At 42.2% G+C, this 22,724-nt stretch overlaps 1 protein-coding gene across 3 annotated transcripts in view; it reads left to right on the forward strand.

The window, feature by feature from the left end:
• Nucleotides 1–22,724, forward strand: part of NECTIN3 (nectin cell adhesion molecule 3) — a 134,234-nt gene that overhangs the window by 51,286 nt on the left and 60,224 nt on the right. For all 3 annotated transcript variants that reach the window (XM_075072642.1, XM_075072634.1, XM_075072638.1), the window contains exons 3-4: nt 9,811–10,107; nt 14,018–14,135. In XM_075072642.1, the coding sequence (XP_074928743.1) occupies nt 9,811–10,107; nt 14,018–14,135 (415 nt within the window). The remainder of the gene's footprint in view (nt 1–9,810; nt 10,108–14,017; nt 14,136–22,724) is intronic.

A 22,724-nucleotide genomic window follows, 5' to 3' on the forward strand; every position in this document is an offset into this window, starting at 1 on the left:
TAGGGGTCCTTGGGCAAAAGACCCCCTAACGCTTCACCTGCCTACCTCAAATATGAGAGTGACACGAACTAGGAGAGTCATGCCGGCTCGGACGTCGCGCCAGATGTTGAGGAACCAGGACAATCTGACGATAAGTGGGCTACTGGAACAAACCATTCATGGACGAGACAAGAGATATATATAGCCTCTGTTTGATCTCAGTGAACAATAAATTCCATATTCATTTTGTATATATTTACTGCTTTGAGCAATTCTGTTCATGGTTGTGTTGTCTGGTAGCTTTAACCTCTTAAATTTCTGCGATGGAACGTATTGCTGTTAAGATGCAAGCATGAGGAAGATGTATTATCAGAGGTGCTCACTTTTCTGCCAATGTGCTGTTTCAGACCCAGAGAGCACTTGAAGAACTGTTGATGATCCCTATGTATATTCCACATGTGGGTGCACATGTGTAAATAGCTTTGTCATTTTCATAGTGTAGTTTAGTATAGTAAACATCTCCCTGGTCAAGGGACACAGTCCTTTGTCACCTGGGGACAATGCCAAGGATCCCAGGCTTCAAGAACTCTTTCATGTTCATTCATTTTCCATTAGCGACGAATATTAATGGTGCCTCTACTGTCTGGGTGAGGCACACATTTTGGTGAAGTGTGGCATCTGTAAGGCCTTCCAACCCAGAACTAGAGTAGCCTGTGAGCCCCATCTCTGCAGGTTCCTTATAGAAGAGGTAATGACGCCTCTGGTGCACTTGGATTGTGGCCAAGGAGACTCCCCTGTATAGTGGCCTCCGCTGATATGTAGTGCCCCTCTGAGCACGAGCCATTGTGTGGAGCTGCTGACGCTGAATCCTAAGGACAATCCTCACCGCAAGACTAAGAAACACTCTTATGGGCATAACAGCAGACCCACACAGTGGACTGCTTATAAAAGATTGGTTCCCTCCCCTACCTTTATTAGGTCAGGTAAGATGCAGCACTTGGATTCAGCGGAACCAATTCTGAAGGCCCCCCAGCTGGAGGGTAAAGCAAAGAAGCAGGATATATTGGTACCAGTGGTGACCTCGGTACTGGGAAACTTAAAGCGTCAGTCTATAAGCATATCTCTGGACGCTCTGTCAGTGCTGCCTCACCAACATGCTGAGGCAGGTCCCTTTGGAGTCTCAGCAGGCACCCCGTGGACTCAGGATGTAGAGACTTTCCTAATACCAGAGGAGGTATTGCTGCTGTACCTGCAGTGTCTACTCCTCATGGACTCATCTATTCATCCTCAGGTGTGGGGACATCACAAAGAACTGCTGCTCCTGCCACGGGAGAGGCCCCTTTCCCATCCATTGGACCGCGCCCTCTGGTACTGATAGTTCTGCCATTTCTGAAAGAACCATTATCTAGCTCAGGAGTCTCAGGACATAGCCCCATTGACATTTCCACTGCTGTATAGGAGCCTGGACAAGCAGCCAAAGCACTCTTTATCTGTCTGGCTATGACATTCTCTTCCCGCCACCCCACCATCTCCCGAGAAGCCTGGTACCGTTTCCCCATTGGCCCTCCCAGATGGATGGACCCTTCTGACCCTATTGGAGCCCATGGGTCGTGTACCAAAGACAAGCCAGTGCCATTGCAAGGATCCTATTGCTCCTCAGCATGCCAACCAGCTCTTTTGGTGTATGAGGGAAGGAAGACATGGAATCAGTACTGCCAGTCCCAGATGACGCTGCCTCATCACCAGATGAGGTGGTCCTCCTTTTGCTGCTCTCTCCACCAGATGACCACTGGTGGTACCAAGAACTTCTGCAGAGATTGGCTACCAACTTAAAAATTCCACTGGAGGAATTCCAGAACCCCCAACATAGTCTCCTGGACATCTTTCAGCCACAGGGAGAGAGCATGTGGCCCTTCCTATAAACAAGGCCATTCTGGAACCAGCCCAAATCGTTAGGCATACACCAGCATCCCGAAAAGATCCAAGAAACAGTACTTTGTGCCGGATAGAGAGACTGATTTCCTGTTCATACACCTGGCTTCTAATTTATTGGTCATTCAAGTGGCTTTGGAGTGGGCATGTCCGCACCTGCAGATATGTACCCCACCCGACAAGGCTCTGCTGGCTAAGTACAACTTTACCGCATACAGAAGGCTGGCAGAGTTTAAGTACAAGTGCTCTGCAGATGACCAGGGCCAGCTCTAGGCCCTAATGAATGAAGGAAAATTAGTGGCAAAGTTGGCCCTCCAGATGACACTGCAGCCCATTCTGTGTGAGTGTACAGAATTCATGTCCCCTGCAGATTTATTTGGTTTCCTGCAGAAAAAATGGCTTTCTGACAGGGAAGCAAAGAAAAGCTGCAAGAGCAGTGTCGCACCACTCCCTAGCTGCACAGGTACATCATTTTGGGCAGCCGGTGCAGAAGTAAATCACCACAGGGCTGGGGACCTCCTAGCCAGTGGCTCCAACCCTGAGTTGGTATTGCCTGCTAGTCTTGGCTAGGCTGGAGACAGGAGAGGACAGGACTTTCTCTTCCCCTGCAAGGAGTGGCTGGAGCTGTCTCAGACCACCCCCAGAAACCTCCCCCAGATGCAGGAAGCTCAGCATCCGCCCCTGCTTCCTGCCCCCATTGCTCCTCAGCTGTGAGGGGAGAGGTCACTACAGGGAGCTGCTCCCCCATCCGCCCAACCCATGTGTATTCGGACCTCTCATACCCAGACTTCCCTTCGAGCCTCACCTGTACATTCAAAACCCCCCTAGCTCTCCATATCTGAACACCACCACACCAGACTTCCTCAGCCCCCTGCATCTGGAGACCCCTGCACCCGGACCCCCTGCCTCTGGACCTTTACTGTTGCATCCAGCCCATCCCCCACTGAGCTTCCCTGAACTCAGACCCCTACCCTGATGAGCCCCACTCCCTGCACCACCCTAAGCCCCCATATCCAGACCCCCAGGCCACTGACTTCCCACCCTCCAAGTAGCTGTACCCAACCCCCCTAGTACCCAGACCTTTCTGCTGAGTCCCAGCCATCTTCACCTGAAAGCCCTTTCAGAGTCCTATTGCACCTGGAACTCCCCCAACAAGCCTCTGTGAATCTAGACAACTCCTCCCCACTGAGCTGCCTGTGCACATTTTCCCACACAGAATCCTCTCAATCCATACCTGTATCCCCCTGAAACTGAGCCCTTCCACACTTGGGTCTTGCCTGGTTGAACCTGCCTGCTCCACACCTGGGGCAGAGGGGCAGGGCCCCAAGGTGTTTCTTGGGCAGGCCCAGGCCTTGTGCTTTGTCTCAGTCAGGTGCAGCCTCACCACTGAGTCTGTGTCTGGGGGGGTGGGAGATCTGCAGGGTGATCTCCCACCTCCATGCAGCCAGTGGCCTGTGCTCCCTGCTCCCATGCTGGAGCCTCTGCATTTATTTACTGACAAATAAAACTTGCAGAATTTTAAAGTACTGTGTGCAGAATTTTTATTTTTTTGGCACAGAATGCCCTCAGGAGTACCCATTCCTTGGCCACCGGGCTCATGATGCACAGGGACTCATGACTTCAGTCTTGTGGTTTCCCGAGGGAGGTCCAGAACACCATTTAAGGATCTCCCTTTTTGAAGAAGCAGACCTTTTCAGTGATAAAACGAAAAATGCGTTCTCTGGGATCCATGTCACTAACAGTTTTCAAGAGCTCCTTGCCTTTCTCGTGAGGATCACCAAGGGAGATGCTTTTCTGTTCTTTCTGCCTCAAGCACAGGAAGAGTCTCTTTGAGGGCAAAAACATACAGGGAGGACACCGTGCTAACTAATATCTCCTTATCTTCGCCACATGAGGCTGTGATGCCTCTCCCAACTTCTCTGACAGATTGTGCCAAGCTGTTTCAAGAGCTAATTGAATGAATTGCCTAAGTGAAGATCTACTTAGAGTAGGTTGAAGAGTCCCATCATAAGCTGTTAGATATTCTACACATAACAGCCTTCTATCAAGTGGCATTGTGAGTAAATGAGACTTTACTGGAATCTTCCAAGACCATCTAGCAGACCCCAGAGACGATATCACCTGCATATATAAATGTGCAGATTAAAATTATTACATTCCAGCCATTAACTCAATTTCTATTTACATGCCCTCCCCCTTAGGCCTTGGTTGTAGACAAATGGGTTTTGGTGTTTATAACCTCAGGTTATTCCATACATTTCATCTCCCGTCTCCCCAGTTCACCCTCCTTCCTTGTTCCTTTTCAGGGGCCCAGCTCATGAGCATTTGCTGAGACTAGAAGTCATTTCTGTCATGTATAAGGGTTATAGAAGCTGTTTGAGTCCAGCAGAGGGAAGGGATTCTGGTCCCAAAAAACCCTCTGGATGCAGAAATTCAGAATGGTGCCATTCACAGGTATTTTTCCAATGTTGTTGTCATAAACAGATAAGAAAAGTTAATAGCACAGAAGTACTTTCTATTTCCTTGACTGCAAGGGGTTAACAAGTTCAGTAGCTTGGTTGTCACCTGACCAGAGAACCAATCAGGAGCCAGGATACTTTCAAATCTTGAGGGAGGGAAGTTTCTGTGTGTCGTGCCGTGAGGTGCTGTGCACTCTGGGCTCAGGGAATCAACGAGCAACTCAGGTCTTTCGCAATCTCCCCTGAACAGGTCTTATAGATGCAAAATATGAGTACTAAATAGATTAAAGCGAGAGCTATTTTGTTTGCTTATCTGCAATGCATTGGGCGAAGGAGTCAATGGGATTTTTGCTGAAAGGATTAATTTGTACTGATACTAGCTGGATGGTAATCCCAGTGCCTATAGCTAAAAAACTCTGTACGATCCCAGTAAAGTTACAAAAGATAATCGTTACTATTTTCTCTCTTTTAATTAAAGGTCTTGTTTAAGAACCTGATGAGTTGTAGCTGTGAGACCCGCAGAAACGGGTCGGATCACCAGAGAAGGTGGGAAAGGAGAATGGAGAGAGAGAGCTAATTTCTGCGTGTAGGAATCTACTGTCCTCTCAGGAAGAGTTCTGGAGGAAAGAGAAAAAGGAGGAAGGGTGAATTTCCTCTCTGTTTGAGATTCAAGGAGTTGAATCAGCAGTAATTCTTCCAGGGTAACTGCCACAGGAGGGGAACCTGAGGAGAGAACGTGGAAGGGTTACTTCTTGTTGAGATCCAGAGGGTCTGGGTCTTAGGGGTCCCCGGGCAAGGTTTTGGGGGGGACCAGAGTGTACCAGGCACTGGAATTCCTGGTTGGTGGCAGCGCTACGGGTTCTAAGCTGGTGATTAAGCTTAGAGGAATACATGCTGGTATCCCACATCTCTTGGACGCTAAGGTTCAGAGTGGGGATTGTACCATGACAGTTGTATTCTAGGGATTGGTTTTTAATCTTGAGGATGTGTATTTTCGTATCGTGATTCACCCCCCCCCCCGTGAGATGTTTTCTTCATTTCATTGTCAACAAGGCTCACATGCAGTATTGTGCTTCCCATCAGTTTCTTCTGCCCTGAGGGTATTCTTGAAGGCCCTGGCAGCAGTCTACCTTCATTGAGCTGGGATGGTTGTCTTTCCATTGCTTCATAATTGTCTGTTCAAGGCCACTCTTTCAGCAAAAATGTCTCTATAGTAAAGACAGCTGTGTTCCTTTTCCACTCATTAGGAGTTGAGCTAAACAAACAAACAATCCACTTTGACCCCACTGCAACTGGATTCATAGGATATTCTCTGTGTGCCATAAAAGCCAAAGCATATCATACCAGGTACAGATTTGATACTAACAAACCACACTTATTTGAATTAAGTCCACAGACTGTCAAGAAATTATCTGGTTAAGACACATGGCAGCTTGTACCTTTTGTGACACAGCATGCCAAATTACATCTTTGTTGCTTCCAGGGATGGCTCAGAACAAGTACTATCTTGTCTAGACTGCAGCTATCCCTCATTGAGTATAGGGTTGACTCAGTTGGTGGCAGGACCTGTCCAAAGTATGTACAGGCGTTCCCTTCACCCATTCTCCTGCCATCACTAACTTCAAATTATTCCTCATGGGGTGGAGAGTACATATAGGGGGAGACACAACTTAGCGCCAGTAGTGTGCCCAGCACTTGTCTCCATATCAGCTTCCAGGAATTAAGAGCAGTCAGGAATGCCTGAATACACCTTACTCCCTTCCTCAGGAACCAGTCTGCCGTGGTCATGATAGACAACATAGCATTGGTGTTTTTATATACATCATGAAATGAGGGCTGATATGCTGGGCTGAGCATCCCTCTGTGCAGAACTGGTGAAGTTAAGGAACTGATGTACAATGAAGTCCATGCTCATCTCACCCTTTTACCTTCCAGGCGTACAAAACACCAGAGCCAACAACCTGAGCAGGCACTTCTCCCAGGTTTGCAGGTGTGAGTGCGACTCTCCGACTCGAGCATATTTTCCTAACCTCGTGATTCTTGGAAGTGGTCCTCTTTGCAACCACTGTGAAAATAAAGTGTGAAATTCTGCTCTCTGTGGGAAGAGGAGGAGGTCATAGGGGCCACATTTCTCACATATTGGACAAAGGGTCTTCTCTCTGCATATTTATCAAATCAGTACTTGGTCCTGCTAGTGAAGGCAGGGGGTTGGACTCGATGACCTTTCAGGGTCCCTTCCAGTTCTATGAGATAGGTATACCCATATATTTTATTTATTATAACCCATTGCCCCTGAAGGTGCTGAACAAGGTCAAACAGGACAAAGCAAAGGTTGTCCTAATTGCACCAATTTGGGTAAGAGACGTTCCTTAACTGATTTGTCTCACTTTGTGTCGCTCCTTGCTCCTTCCAATCATTCTCCATTTGTTATCCCGCAGTTCTGGGCACTCTTCCTCTCAGAGCTTGACTCCTCGATGGCTCTTGGGGAATAGAGGTTTCTTACTTGATAGAGGTACACAAGATCCTGTTAAACAACAGAAAGATCTATAGCAGAGCTAGCTACTTTGAAAAGTAGAGAATTCATCACTGGTGTTTTCACTGGCAGTTTTTCCTACTCATTTCCTTCTTTGCTGTTCTTGATAATCTTTTGGAATTAAGGTGGTCAGACCTTAGTTTGAGTTCTGTCAAAGATCTGGTGGTAATCACAACTTTCCATTTCAGTGGAGGGGGCTTCAGTATTTGCCTACTCCACAATGACGGAGTTCATTAAAACACTGATAAATTTATTCCCACAAATAAGCTAACCTACTCTGGTATTAGATTTGAACTTGGTCCTTAACTGCCTCATGAAACCTCCATTTGTGCCTCTAGCTAGGTGTTTTCTGTTCCACTTACCTATTAAAATGGCATCACTTCTGCCTATGGGCCAGATTGGGGCATTAATATTGGACTCCCTTCACAGTATTAAGGAAAAAAATTCATTACAACCTCATCTCAAACTTCTTCCTAAAACATTCTTTGATTTCCACACTAACCAGGCAAATATACCTTCCTTTGTGTGTGTGGTTCCCCCCATTTTCCAGCCACACCAGTCCAGGGAAGAATCTGCATTCCATATGCTGAATGTTGGAACGGTGTTAGCTTTTGTAGCTGGACAGAGCAAGACCATTTAGAAACTGACTGTTTCTTTTATGGACAGATCAGAAGGATCTACGCTTTCCACCCAAAAGACTTCAAAATGCGTTTCTGGGTATATTCTGACTTGTTAGGAGATCCTAATGTTCTGTCCCTTTCTAGAGTAATTGCCCACTCAACTAGATCTCAATCCACTTCTATGGCGCTGTGAAAAGTGTGCCAGTCACTGAAATTTTCAAAGTCGCAATTTGGCCGTCAGTTCAGTTTTTCCAAACAATGAGTCTTGGTACACACTTCCAGATCAAATGCTGCTATTGACAGTGCTGTTTTGTCAACAGTCTTAAATCCGACTCTCTGAAGCTGTTCTCTCCTATGGATACTGGTTGCTTGAAGTGAGCACCCATCAGGACACTACTTGAGAAAGGCGAGGTTGTTTAATTTTACAGGAACTGAAGTTCTTAGATGTCTAGATAGGTGCTCCACTGTTTGCTCCCACCCACCCCCGCTTTGCAGTCTTGTCTTTTGGGACCTAATGATAGAGAAGGAACTGAGGGCCATTTGCCTGTGTTGCTTTGTGCATCCTCGATGTGGGACATGAGGTCTGGAGCCACATGTGTGTTCTGAACAGGCACTGCTACTGAAAATGTCAAATATGTACTTGAAGTGGAATAAGTATAGGGGGATGCACCTTGAAGAACTCGAGTTACTGTACAAGGTTACTAACCTCTCAGTCTGCAAGTGACATTATTTAAACAATAGACTACACTTGGATTAAGTAAGAATTCTGCATTAGGTCAAGAATTGATGGATAACTTATTGTATTCACTAGGCAGATGCATAATTAAGCATAATTTATAAATAAAATATACAAATTAAGTGATACCTTGACTTAATTCTTACAGTAGTCAGTATTAACTTATTTTCTTTTTAAAATATAAACTGCAGTAGAGATGCTTCTGGACAGAGTTCACAAAATGTTAGGCAGTTGGATATTCCCCCTTGGTACCTTGTAGTGTGAGAGTGAAATCAATCTCATTTGTAGCTGGCATAGCATTCATAAGTAGACTAAATTTCCTTGCACTTAAGTTTGATTTCTTCAGAAGCTTCCCTTAATGTATATGAGTTCAGCCTTCCTGGACAGCATTGATTATTGGGCATCTCTCAGGTCTTTCCTGATGTTGGGTCTTTGCATGTTGATTGTCTTGATAGTTGTATTTATTTAAATAAATAATTAATAAAACCTGAAAAAAAAGCTTAGTTCTAAGTAGTAAAAATAATCTATTGTATGGCCAGAGCATAATGCTGCAAGCCACGCTGTTAACTATACCCCTACCCTAATATTATGCGACCCAATATAACACAAATTCAGATATAAAGCGGTAAAGCAGCACTTCAGGGAGGGGGGGCGGGGCTGCGCACTCTGGTGGATCACAGCAAGTTCAATATAATGCGGTTTCACCTATAACATAGTAAGATTTTTTTTTTTTGGCTCCCAAGGACAGTGTTATATCAAGGTAGAGGTATATCAAAGAAAGTAAGCTAAAGGACATAACATGGTCTGATTTGTTTAATAGCTTGTGGAGCAAGAATCTTTAGTACTACTTGCTCTTTAACTAAAAACAAACAAAAAAAACCCCACCTTGATATCTATGAAACTAGCTAGGTGATAGCACTTCAGGTATACAACAAAGATGATTTGGGTTCTAAGATGACACTGGTGCAGGAGATGTGTAGTTGTAGATAACTGCATCATACATTTCTATGGGGTGGGTGGCTGGGTTGAAAAAAAAAAAGTTCACTTTTTTTTTTTTTTTTTTAAGCTACAGAATTGCTTAAGTAAATGTGTAAAATATAGTGTCTTCCTGATTAGTAAAACCAGTCCCATCATTGTAGCCTAAAGGCTATATTTAGTTGCAGTTGATATATTTTAATGATTATCAACCAATGAGCATCAACCTTACGTTAGAGAGGGAAAATCAAGTACAGATGCAAAACTAGATTAAAATAAATGATTTAAAACAAGGATTCCTGCTTGCTGATTAAAATTTGACTTATGTCACTTGGATTTTAAATCAGTCCACCCTGGCAATGTGCAGCACAGGGGTGTTGGAGCTGTCAATTGTTCAGATTACTCTAAAGTATCCATTGTGTCATCAGTTTTACCTTCTGGTTAACAAATCGGACTTAAAAGTGAGTTAGTAGCTGTAAACTATTGGGATAAAATGTACGTACAGGAAATGAAGTGAAGTTAATTAAACTTTTCTGTCTTGACTGAAAACATACTTTAAACTTTTTATTTCAATAGTTGAACCCATTGTGACCCTAACAAAGGGACCAAACTCTTTAATAGATGGTGAAAATCAGACAATAGCAGCCATTTGTACAGCAGCCACTGGAAAACCTGGTGCAGATATTGAGTGGCAAGGAGGTTTTGGAGAAGTGGAATCCATTTCTACTTTATTTCCAAATGAAACTGTAACAGTTGTCAGTCAGTACAAACTCATACCCACCAAATTTGCCAGAGGAAGACGCATAACTTGTGTTGTGAGGCATCCAGCTTTGGAGAAGGAGATGAGATATCCTTACACACTGGACATACTATGTAAGTATACAACAAGTTAACTATTGCTTTTATAGCTGTTATTCTGTCATGTTACAACTAGGGCTTAGAGTACATTCTATCAGTAGACCTGCAAGCAGTATACAAAGAAGGTCAGTATCATTGCCCCATCACACAGATGGGAGAAACAGAGCTAGGAAGAGTGAAGTGATTTGATCAGGGACTTGTAGCAGGCCACTGGCTGAGCCAGGAGTAGAACCCAGGTCTCCTGAAACCCAGTCAGTTGCCTTACTTGCTGAGACACATTACCTCTTAACTTTTAATTAACTTGATTTAATTACTCATTTATATTCCTCATATTTTTCTTCATGGACTTATTTTTTTTAACAAATGTAACTAATACTCAGACGTTGAAGCTGAAAATTCAATTCCTCCTCTTAAGCTTTACAGGGACTTATTATAAGCAAAATTCAACAAGAACTGAGGTATTTAAAAATACTTAGAATGGTGGTTGCCATTTCTATCACACTTGGAATAATACAAGGCATGTTATTCCCAAAGAACTTCAGTGATGAAAAAATGTTATGGGGTAACTATGCTTAACCAGATCACTCACTACAGTGCTGAAAGTATTAGAGGTAGAGTGGATAACTTGAGAATCCCTCCACTTTGAAGTCTATTTTCTTTCTTAAGAGAGATCTTTTGGCTTGTTAAACTTGAAATCCCTGAAAGAAATAAGTGACAGAAGATGATAAATTGCCAAGCCCCTCTCATTATTTGATCCTAAGGCCTACCTTGTCAGAATATTCTTTATACTTTCATAACCTATCTCAGCTGTAGAAATATGCAGAGATTTCCTCTGTTTTTGTCTTTATTGCAGTAAATAAGTTTCTGTGTATGACCAGATAGTTTTGGATTCTGCATATTTACTATTGTTAGCATATCACAAGCAAAAAGTATGCCATATATGTACTATTTTAAATTTCAGTTCAGTAGCAAATAAAATAAGACCTCTTTCTTGCCCTTTGCTGTTGAGCTCCTGGCTACCTGAAAAACTTTGTCTTGATGGTCACAGATTAAACCCTAACAAATTTAGAGTTTGTTTACAGTGCCTTGCAGTTTGGATTATGGGAGTGCGAATAGCATTGCACACCAAGCGCTGAGCTGCAACTCCCCCATGTGGTTGCTGTGAGTGTGAACTAAGAGGTTCTTGAAACTGGACTACATTAATGTGAATTTAGGAACCTCTTAGTTCACACCCACAGCATCCACACAGGGGAGTTGAAGTGCAGCAGTTGGCGTACAGTCCTTTTCACGCTCCCATAGTCACACTGCAGTGTAAGATACAGCCTTAGAGTATCTCCTTAGATTGACCAGTAATAATACTGTGTTCTGGTGGATTGCTGATTTTGACAAGAGTTGCCCCCAAAATAAATTCCAGTTAGAAGTTACCCAATGAAGAGTAACTTCTAACTTACCATAAATAAGTCGAATTTCTTAAAACTTTACATTATATGCTATGTTTGTCATTCTGATGTGCTATTACAAACTTTAGGCATCCATTTGGGCTTATGAAATATATGATGAGTTTTCGAAAGTCCAGAAAAATTTGGGTTCCTAAGGATGCAAAATTTTAGCTTTAGACATCCATTTTCAGTTGCAAACTATAACACACGAATGGGTGCACAGGAGAGGGGGAAAGGAAGTAGATCTGAGACTAGAAAAAGATTGTAGTTTACATCTATTGATGGGTTAGAGTAACTTAATTACTACTTCAGAAAAGCACCTGAGTGGTGAAAAGGATTTTAAAAAGATACTTTTTCTTTCTTTCTAACATCAGGTCCCTTGCTGTAACCTGTTTGATTAAAAAAAATAAAAAATAAAATTTACCATCAGTTACTAGCTGGTGGCATAAACACATGACCAAAAGAGTTTTCAGTAAATTTAAACTGTTTTTCTTATTATGCTTACCACTTGTAATCGATTTTGGTGTATTGGGGGTGGGAATGACCTTGAGACTTAAGTAGGATTACTGATTTTTGCCTTCAGCCATCTTGGGAAATACCATAATAAATAAACTTATGGTCTGAGAATGCTATCAATAGTAAAATTATTAACATGGAATCAGGAAACATTTGAAATGGAATAGGTCATAATTTTAGCCTTTTACTACTAGGTCATACACAGCCTCCTCGAACATAACCTTATGGTATCCTATCAAGTAAACCCACTATTAAAAACTTTGTAAATTGTAGTTGTCTTTCAAAAATATTCTTTACAAATTTGTTCCATTGAATCAATGAACTTCTAACAATTTTTAGAACAATCTGTACTGGAGTGGCTGGTTTTAATGTCTGTTATTGAATTTGGAAAGAACTTTAGACTAAGTTATGCATCTTTTCCCCAATATTAGTTAGAAATGAATAAACTTTAACACCTTCCAAAACAAATTATAAATAAGGTCATGACTATGAAGTCCCATACAACTTGCCTAGTGTTCTTACAAAATTGTGGTGAGCATAGATAGAGAAATAGTTCTGCTTAGTGCTTTGTTTTAATGTATACTAACAGTCTTCAACTGAGTTCTGGATCTCTGCACTTGAATCTGAGTATTTTACTGGGGTAGTCATAAATAAATAAATATAAAAAGCAAGTTGTGAGAACGGTAAATACTCCATCCAGGCCCTGTGCCCTGATATACAAATAAGGAAGGAAATTATTCCTTTTTTAAAAAGTGTAAATTATAAAATGAATAGTAACTGAATACTAAAGCAGTCATGTTGAGAGAGGCTACCAGTTTTTAAACTGCTACTCTCTACATGTCATTTGCACTAGTGTGTAGTTTGTAGAGAACAAAGCTGCATCCTCACACCATTAATGATAATAGCTGAAGAGACAAGCATAACAAAAAAATTGCCAGTCTCTATAAAGTAACCTTTCTGGCCTAGCCCAGTAGCAATAACCAGTATCCATAATATGCCTCAAACATAAATTAATAACACTAAACTATATAAAAGTTGGAAAGATGTGGCTTCAGTGAGAAGAGAGAGAGATTTCAAGTTTTGCTCTCCTTGCCACCTGCATTTGGAGGAAGTAGTTGAGCCTGCTGTCCTGGACTCAGAACAACTATCCTACTCTGAATTCTGATCTCATATTACTTAAGTGTGCTATATCTTACTTTTTACTGTAGCAGACTTTCAACTGATGTGTCAATTATTTTTGAATGTTTACATTATGCTGCAGTATACCATGCATTTTCCCCAAGCATACCAGTGGAAGGCTTACAATAAGCGTGTATTTAAAACTGTCAGACATTTTCTACAGCTGGGTTAGGTGAGATTCTGGGGTCAAGACTGCTAATACTGAGGAGTTGAAATTAGTTGGGAAGATGGGATTCAGATTGGAACCATTATCGCTATTAGTTGTCTTTTGAGTCCTTTTGAAAAGAAATAAAATTAAACGCAGAATACACTAAAGATCCTTGTTGGTTTGACTAGTAGTATTAACGTAGGCACAGTGCAGATGCCTACTACAGTATAAATAATTAGCCAAAAGTTACTCATGTCGTATGTGCAATAAATCATTTACCACTGTGTAATATGAATTTTTTGAGTTCACAGAATTTGGTATATTTGAACTAATGACGTTAACACTGCATTATGCTAAAAATTGGCATTGTTGATGTAAAGACTATATATCATTGTCTTAGCTTGTTTCAGTTGACAAACTGAAAACTTATGGTGCCCACTGATATGCTTTGTTAAGCCTCTGATGCCAACCACTCATTTATACATGTCATTTCCAGGTAGGACTACCACTGCTCATTGAAGATTAAGCACTACCATACTGTTAGTTAAATATAACATGTAGACATACCATTCTAAACAATGCATGTCTCCTTTTAAAAAACATACTTTGAGTATTGGCATGTGAAATTGTACATATTTTATAGATGCCCCTGAAGTTTCAGTAACTGGGTATGATGGAAACTGGTTCATTGGAAGAGAGCATGTTCAGCTCCGATGTAATGCTGATGCAAATCCACTGCCCATGGAATTTACGTGGACCAGGTAAGTGTTCATGAAAACCAAAGATGAATTTTTCCATTTAAGTACACAATTAATATTCTAATAGTAGAGCATTTTAAAGGTGTTACTGGCTTATGACCTAGTGAAAACAAGGCCCTTTCACTGCTTCTCGGTTGTCTGGTTCCAGTGGATGACCAATACACGTTATATGTGGTTAGCAATGACTGCTATTGAAATATGTCCCATATTGATGGATCAGACATGTGGATTCCTACATGTGGACATTTTAAAGGAAAATATTGGCCTTAGGAGCCATCAACTATATAAGGAAAGGGGAACAGTAGCAACTGGGGTCAGAAAGTACAATTAAAGAATTTTTGTTATTCTGAAGTCTGAACAGTTACCAATACTTTTTAGGATCAATCTATTAATTTTTATAAATGGAATAACTTCTTTGACAGGTGATTACACTAAGCCCAAGAAACTTAGTATAAGATATTGCAAGCACCTGTTGTCTATACTTCCTCCTCCCTGTGAGTTGGGGATGTGTTTTAAAGCAAAGATGCAAGAAGACTGGATGTTTGTTGAAAAAAATTATATAAAACTGATATGTTCAAAATTGGGTGGAAAACACTTGAAATATCATTTCAGTCATCAAATTTACCATGCCCTGATAAAGAATAAGGCACTATATCTACTTGCAAATAAGATGCAGGAGATGGCTTGTCTCGTGACTCAAAGTTGAAGTCAATCTGTGATGTCTGGTATCTTTGTTGGTATCTGGCTTTCTGTTGTGTGATAAAAGTTGTATTTCATGGATGTCATATGAACTGAATGGCTTTACTGAGTCCATCTGTAGTCTTGCATATTAAGTACATTCCCCTGGAGGGAGCCACCTCCGGAGCAAATATATGGCCCAAAAAATGTAACTTCCCTTTTACTTCAACTTCACTTGGTCGGTCTGTCTGAAACAAAGAAAATAACTTTTGAATATTTAAGCATATGTAATACACAGTAATAGTGCTGTGAGAATCACTGATATATAATCATTAAAGATCAGTTATGGTGCCACTTTGTATCCTCAAGTTGCTTTCTGGATCAGTTAGAAGAAAAAAGACAAATAGTTTTAGCTTTGGCTTTGTCTGCACTGGAACTTAGTTGGCAAAACTTTTGTCTTTCAGGAGTGTTAAAAAAAAAAAAATGCACGCGCCCACACACACCCGAACAGCAGAAATTTTACCGACGAAAAGCGCCAGCGTGAACAGTGCTTTGTCAGCAGGAGTCGCTCATTGCACGACTTCTGCGGCATGGCTGTAGCAGCACAAGCACGTTGCTAAAAGCTGCATGGTGTAGACATAGCCTTTAAAATTGTATTTGAAACATGTGGTTAATAATAAACATATAACCAAAGTTTATTGAATGGAACTTCGTAAACACAAAACAAAATATGCTATCCAACTATTACATTAAAAAATTAAGAAACAAGTCGAATGAAGTAGTCTCAATTAGATCACATTTAAACCAGGTTGATTTAAAAAAAAAAAAAATCACCTCCTAATACAAATTGTAAAATCTAACAGAGTGGCTGTCAGTTAATCCCCAATTAAATTTCATTTAAATCAGGTACATTCAAGGTGGGCCTGGCTAAACTGCTCAGCATTGATAAAATATAAATTTGAATCAGTGATCAAACCATAATCACAAAGACAATGCAAACTGCTTTTCAAGATGATACATGCAAAGTGGCTCATTGTCTCTCTTCTCAAACATGTTATGGTTCATGTTTAAAAGCAATAAGGACAAATAATTTAGTTTTTAAAAGGTCCTTTAACCTTCTCAGTAATAGGGGCTTCCATAACACTTAAACCAATCCCCAGGTTTAATTTCATTCCTCATGTGGTACAGACAAGTCCGATATGGTTTGTGAAAGCAGAAAGTTTAATTTCAAGGAATGGTAGATGAAGTTGTATACAAATTTCTTGTCAAACTCTTTGGCAGGAGCTTAATCATTATAATATTGCCAACTTTAAAAAAGTTGAGGTAGCAATTTATTGAAAGAATACTGGGCTACAATGGAAAGGGTCAGACCACTGTTACGCAAGGGTGGAGAGCTGGGTCATGAAGGGTATTTACTTGTACTTGCTTCTGAAAAATGAGTTAAGTAGTGGCATTTGGGGAAGGCGAAGGCAGAATATCGTTTGTACCATGTTTTCCCAGGAAAAAAAATCAGTTAAAGTTGATTTCAAATCTAGTTTAAATTCTAAATAATGCTGTTGAAGAAATGCAAAAATACAGCTATCAATTCTGTATTTTGTCCACTGAATTTTAACGTGAAGGGAGTATGTTATATTCTTAGTAATAGTAATAACACGTGCTGAGCAATCTTAATAACCTGGAAGTAGATGGACAAATCTGTACACAACAAGGTTAATGAATCCTTGTTGGGCTGAGGAGATGAAGACAAATGTGTGTGTATTGCAGCAGTGTGTTGTGTTCATGCAATGAAATGACGACAGTAAAAGTCCATGTACAACGAAAAGTAACTTAAACAAGTACAGATTTGTGACTGTTTAACCATTTTACTCGTATGGTGGGAAGATTTTGTGAGATTGGCAAGCAGAATAGCTATTAAGCTGCAGAAATAAAACATTTCTACAGTTGTCTAGCAGTGACTGGCCTCTAGTCAACAAGATCTCAAGCGGAGTAATGTCTGAGGATGTTCATTCACTGTACATATTACATTTTTATGGTATTCATGAAAAGTAGTTGCAGCATGTGGCGTTGCATGGCAGACTGACACTTCACTCGTAGAAATAACACACGCACATTCTTCTTTGAGTAGTGTCCCTGTGAGTGCTCTGCGTCAGTATACGCTGCTTGCCCATGCACTCTTGATCAGAGAGTTTTGTCAGTGGTGTCTGCAGGTCTGCATCTATGCCCTAGGGTATGGCTGCACTTAGAGCTACACAGCGCTGCCACGGGAGTGCTCCCGCAGCAGCGCTTTGAAGTGTGAGTGTGGTCACGGCGCTGGCGCCGGGGAGAGAGCTCTCCCAGCGTTGGGGCAGTGTTTACATTGGCACTTTGCAGCGCTGTAACTTGCTGCGCTCAGGTGGGTGTTTTTTTTCATACACCTGAGTGAGAAAGTTGCAGCACTGTAAAGCGCCAGTGTAGCCAAGCCCCTAGACACCCTCATCCCCCAGTAAACTCCCTGTGGCTTTCAACACTGTGTCAGTGTCCAGTAGCTGAAATATGCAACTGGCTACGCTTTGCTTTCTTAGGCCTTTTTCATTTTTGTTTTTTTCTTATTAGCACAAGTTCAGGCTTTGAGAGGGTTCACCCCTTCTTGTCTCTGGGTTCACCCCTCAGCCCTCATCAACAGCCCCACGTGTGGGTTATGCCCAAGACCCTGGACTTCAAACCTTTCCATATGGGCTACAAGTCCTTCCCTTGCAGTGATGGAGATTCAACCTGCCTCTCTGCTGCTTGGGAGAAATCCCCATTCCCTCTAAATGTGAAGTCTACTTAAGATTTAAAAACAGATGTAAAAAATTGAGGTAGGAAAAACGTATATTCCTATTTATGCAGTGCTCTCTGAGATCCATGCAGTGAATCACCCCCAATACATGGACCAGCTCTGCTTCGGCGGTAACCAAAGACCCCAGACTGTCTCCAAGAAAAGATCCTATTCTCCAGAATCGGATGAAAAAGGGAAGGTCGCCTCCTTGATCTGGGTCCCAAGAGACCTCATGTCCAAACACAGATATTGTTGAGGCTCCCTTTCCTGCAGTACTGTGACCACAGTAGCATATCTAGAGGTCATCTAGAGAGCTTCCAACACTGGCATCTGCTTCTGCCTCCGAATGTCAAAATGAAGGCTAAGTTCTTGTTGGTTCAGTCTTTCATAGCCAGAAGTGAAAAGTGTACCATACCTATTCTGGTGCTGTGTTCGGCACCACCCCATATGCTTACTCCTGAGAAAACACATCCAGACGTCCGGGTATTGTCCAGGCTCCTATTTCACAAAGACTTCTGAATCCTCAAAGAACCCAAACCACCATTATTGGAAGATACTGAGAGGTACTCCCCATTGGCACCAATTCATTTCTCTGAGTTTGTTTACCCTCCATCCTTTTCTTTGATGGTGACTCACCAGCTGGTACTGACATTGTCCCCACGCAGGCTCTTTGAGAGAGACTTCAAGTTGGCACCGTTACAAGATTCTCTGGAACTGCCTCACCAGCCTCTTTCTAACCCCAATATTTATTCATGTGCAGGTCTCCTTCTGGGGCCCCGTACCAGTCTGACTATCAGTACCTACACCATTACCCCTTCTCCCCCATTTGGATAACATCTTCTGACTCAGAGGTGTCTATATAGGAGATTCCTCCACCTTCCAACTCTTCTCCCTAGAAACTGACATTGAAGAAGGAGCTCATAGCAAGAAATACACCGGTTACCATAGCAAGGATAACTTTGGGATCTTGCATTATTCCTTTATGCCCCATTAAAGTGCGCTTGCTGGAAACCATGGGCTTCTTATGGCAACCCTTGTTATGTAGAGTGCTATCTCAAGAATTTGCTTCAGGAACTTCAACCAGTGCATCTAGGTTGTTCCCCACAGACACATCCTCTATAGCAGGAACCAGTGGAAGAGGAAGAAACCTCACCTTCCTGCAAATCCTGCTCATCAGGTGAGGGTCATGCCTAGCTTGGCATCCTGTCCTAGTGATTTTAAGGCCTTTCAAGATTGCTGTAAAGAGTAGCAGGCACCTTACAAGTCCTGGTAAAGGAGAATAGGATTTCCTGATACTCCTTGTTGGATAACTTTCATTTACCTCAGGGCAAGATTGTTCTGCCCATCTGTGAAGCTTTGCTTATTCTATTCTATGGTAAATGGAGTGCAGTGAACTCCAGCCACTGTTGCACTTCTGTATAGATGAGTCTACAAAAAGTGTTACATCCCTGCCAGAGGCTCAGTATTTATTCTCTCTGGTGGTCAAGGCTGCTAATGAATGGAACAGACTGCATTAGTCCTGTTCAACACCATTGGACAAGGATCTAGAATGATTGGATCTACTGGGTCATAAGAATTGCTAGTTGGTCTCCTGGTAGTTCAGAGTGGCTTATTATCAAATCCTGATGGCTAAATGTGACTTCAGTTTATTAAAAATATTCATCTTACTGAATATGTGCCTCAGAAGCAGAGAGAACAATTTCAGGTTCTCATTAGAGGGTCAAAAAGTTGCCAAGGCATCTCTCTGCTTTGTGCAATTGTCAGTTGCATCTAATGTTCTATAGTTATGGCAGTAGTCATGTGCCAAGCTTCCTGGCTGTGGTCTTCAGCCTCTCCGGGAGGTACAAAATATTACAGAGGACCTTCATTTTGAGGGTCCCCAAGTTGTTGAATGACAACCTGGATGAGTCCGTCCATTCTCTGAAGAACTAAGTTCTCTAGGCATCTATATACTTGTGAATAAAGAAAACACAGCAGGTCACAGACAGCTCAGCGATTTTGCCCGGTCCACTACTAGGCCATGAGAATGGCTGAACATTCTCTCCCGCCCTCCCGCCCCAGAAACCCCAAGGGAAGGGGTTTCCTCTTCAGCAACCTCCCAGCCAGTGACATGTTCAAAATGTCTGTTTTGACCCATTGGTTGAAGGTGGTAAACTACTGCATCTCTACTCCGATATAACATGAATTCAGATATAACGTGGTAAAGCAGTGCTTGGGGCAGGGCTCTGCACTCCAGTGGATCAAAGCAAGTTTGATATAATGCGGTTTCACCTATAACGCAGTAAGACTTTTTTTTTTTTTTTTTGGCTCCCAAGGACAGCATTGTATCGGGGTAGAGGTGTACTTGCTGTGGAACTTATATTGCACTTATTCCCCTGCCACTCTTATGAGGATTCTCTCTCCTATTACCTATCTTTCTGGGAGCTCATCACTTTGGACTGATGGATCCTAGAAGCAATTTTCACATGCTTCTCCATCCAGTCCAGCTCCTTACCACCCCATTTCTCTTTAAGGACTCTTCTCACAAATACCTCTTAAGGCAAGAGGCAAAATTCCTCCGGGCTCTGAGGGAAATTGAACCTGTCCCATCAGACTTCATTGAAAGAGGATTCTTTCATCAGGATGGAATTCTGTTCTTGGTATTTTTTTGTCCAGAAGAAAAATGAGGTGTTGGGGGAGGAGACCAATTTTGGACCTCCATCCACTCCTGATAGTTCAGAGTATAATCCTAGGAACAATAATTCTCTGTCTGGGAGGCTTTACTCCTTCAACCTTCAGAGTTCTTGTTTCCATGTTGCCATTCATCCCTCACACAAGCAATTCCTATGCTTTGTGGTAGGCAAGGACTACCTTTCCATACAAAGGTTCTGCACTGCAAAATTTATCAGGAATCTATTCAACCTCTTCTCTCCTATCCAGGAACTAACACCAGCATGGGATCTCACTTAAGCTCTCAATGCTTTTGAGGAAACCTCCATTCGAGCCTATGGACAGTTGTTCCTTCATTCATTTGGCCCTTAAGACCTTATTCCTCGTAACCGTTACTTCGACCAGGAGGGTAAGAGCTTGGAACCTTGATGGTGAACTCACCAAATACAGTGCTTTACCAAGATAAGGTGACTTACTACTTAAGTCTCTCTCTCCTGAATTGCATGTTAAGCAGGAGATTAACCTACCAGTATTTACCCCAAGCCTCACTCTTAGAGAGAAGTAATGAGCCACCATACACTTGGTGTTAAAAGAGCTCTTGGCTTTTACCATGACAGGAGTAGGCCTTTTTGGGTTTCCCCTTGACTTTTCATCTCTGTTGCAGAAGGAATAAAAGGGGACATCTGATCTTCACCCAGAGTCTGTCCAAATGGGTTGCAGGTTGCATCCTCTCATGCTACGGAGTTTCATTGTTAGTCCACCCTCCTACCTTGAGAGTTATTGCTCATTCCACTAGGTCTCAAGCTAGCCCCTTGCAAATATATATCCATTTCAGACATTTGCAGTGCAGCCACTTGGTCTTTGTCACCTATGTTTTACCAGCATTACCCTCTTTCATGCCTGCCTCCAGGACTGACATGGCCTTTGATGTTGTCCTGTGATCCATACTGAATCCACTTCCTCGGCACCTGTTCCATGATGGGAGTCTGCTGACATGGAGCACCCATAGGGACACTACTCAGGTAATCTCTACTCTTTCTTTACCTTATACAGTAACTGGAGTTTTTCCAGATGTATGTCCCTAAGGGTATGCCACTACCCACTGTCCTTCCCCTCTGTCTTGGAGTCTTTCTTGAAACATTAGTGGTTGAGAAGAAACTGCACTGCCATTGGGTGTGCCCCTCCCTATATATTCTTGAATCAAGGCACAGGAGTGTTCAGGGTTCAGATGTGGATCCAAAGACACTGCTGACTGAAAACTCCTATCGAGAGCAAGGGTGTGCGCATATCCTGATGTGGAGAACTCATGGAGGGGTGGGGGCACCTTTCAAAGAACTCCAGTTACTGTACAAGATAAGTAACCTCTCCTCTCCTTTTTGGTTGTAACTCCTCTATGCCCTGAAACCATCTGATTTTTTAATTAGCAGTGAAGGATCATTTAAAGGTGCCCCTAAATGAAAGTCTCTCAGCAAATTAACAAAAGACAGCTGGCAGAGCCAATACATAAGTGAAATCATACAGGCTGTTCAAGATACAAATGAGTTAGTGTTAAGCACTACATTGAACGCTGCAAATGTACTCAAAGCTCTTCCTCCTCCACACATTTGAGTTGTAGGCCCTTGGTATTAGTCTCTCTCTTCCTCTATAGACAGCAGTACGGAAGACAGGCGTTTCCACTTGCATAAACCTTGCCTGTACTAACAAGATAAGGAGCTGTAGGTGGTCCTTTGGATTTTGTAACTTTATTCCTACAATCATCTGTTTTTCTGAAAATATTGCTCCCTCGTCTAAACTTTCAGAGAAATCTTGAGACAGAAATTCAGGTCTTATTAAGCCCAAATGTATTATCCTGAGTCTCAGAATTCCAGTAATGGTGGTTTGAAAGACTGAATTAGTTAAATTGTGTTAATGGCAGTAAAACCATATTATTACTAATAAGTCTTTTTATTAAAAATTTGACAGAACTTATCTTTAGTTTCAGGCCACGTTAATCCTTAACTTAATTCCACTGACATGATTTGGAGCTAAACCAGTGATTAAGTTGGTCTGTTTTAAGATTGCTCACTCTTGGAATAGTTTTTGAAAATGTGTCCATCAAACCTTACTTGAAAAGAGGGAAGATGATTTATTTACAGCCTATAAACCTGCAGAACAGCACAAAAGACTACTCCTGAGGGAATTCTGTGCCAAAAAATTCTGCACACAATAATTAAAACTTCTGCACATTTTTATTTGTCAAATGTGGAGGCTCCAGCATGGCATGGGGAGCACAGGTCACTGACTGCACAGAGGTAGAAGATCACTGTGCAGCTCCACCTGCTTCCCGGGACACTGACTCAGCGGTGAGGCTTTACCCAACTGTGACATAGTGCCAGGACAAGGTGTGCCCTTGAAACACCCCAGGGCCAGGTGTACCATGTGTGGGCAGGCAGGATCCAAGTGTGGAGGGGCTTAGTGTGGGAGGATCC

The sequence above is a fragment of the Chelonoidis abingdonii genome, chromosome 1 (assembly GCF_003597395.2).
Source record: "Chelonoidis abingdonii isolate Lonesome George chromosome 1, CheloAbing_2.0, whole genome shotgun sequence".
NCBI classification, from domain to species: Eukaryota; Metazoa; Chordata; order Testudines; family Testudinidae; genus Chelonoidis; species Chelonoidis abingdonii.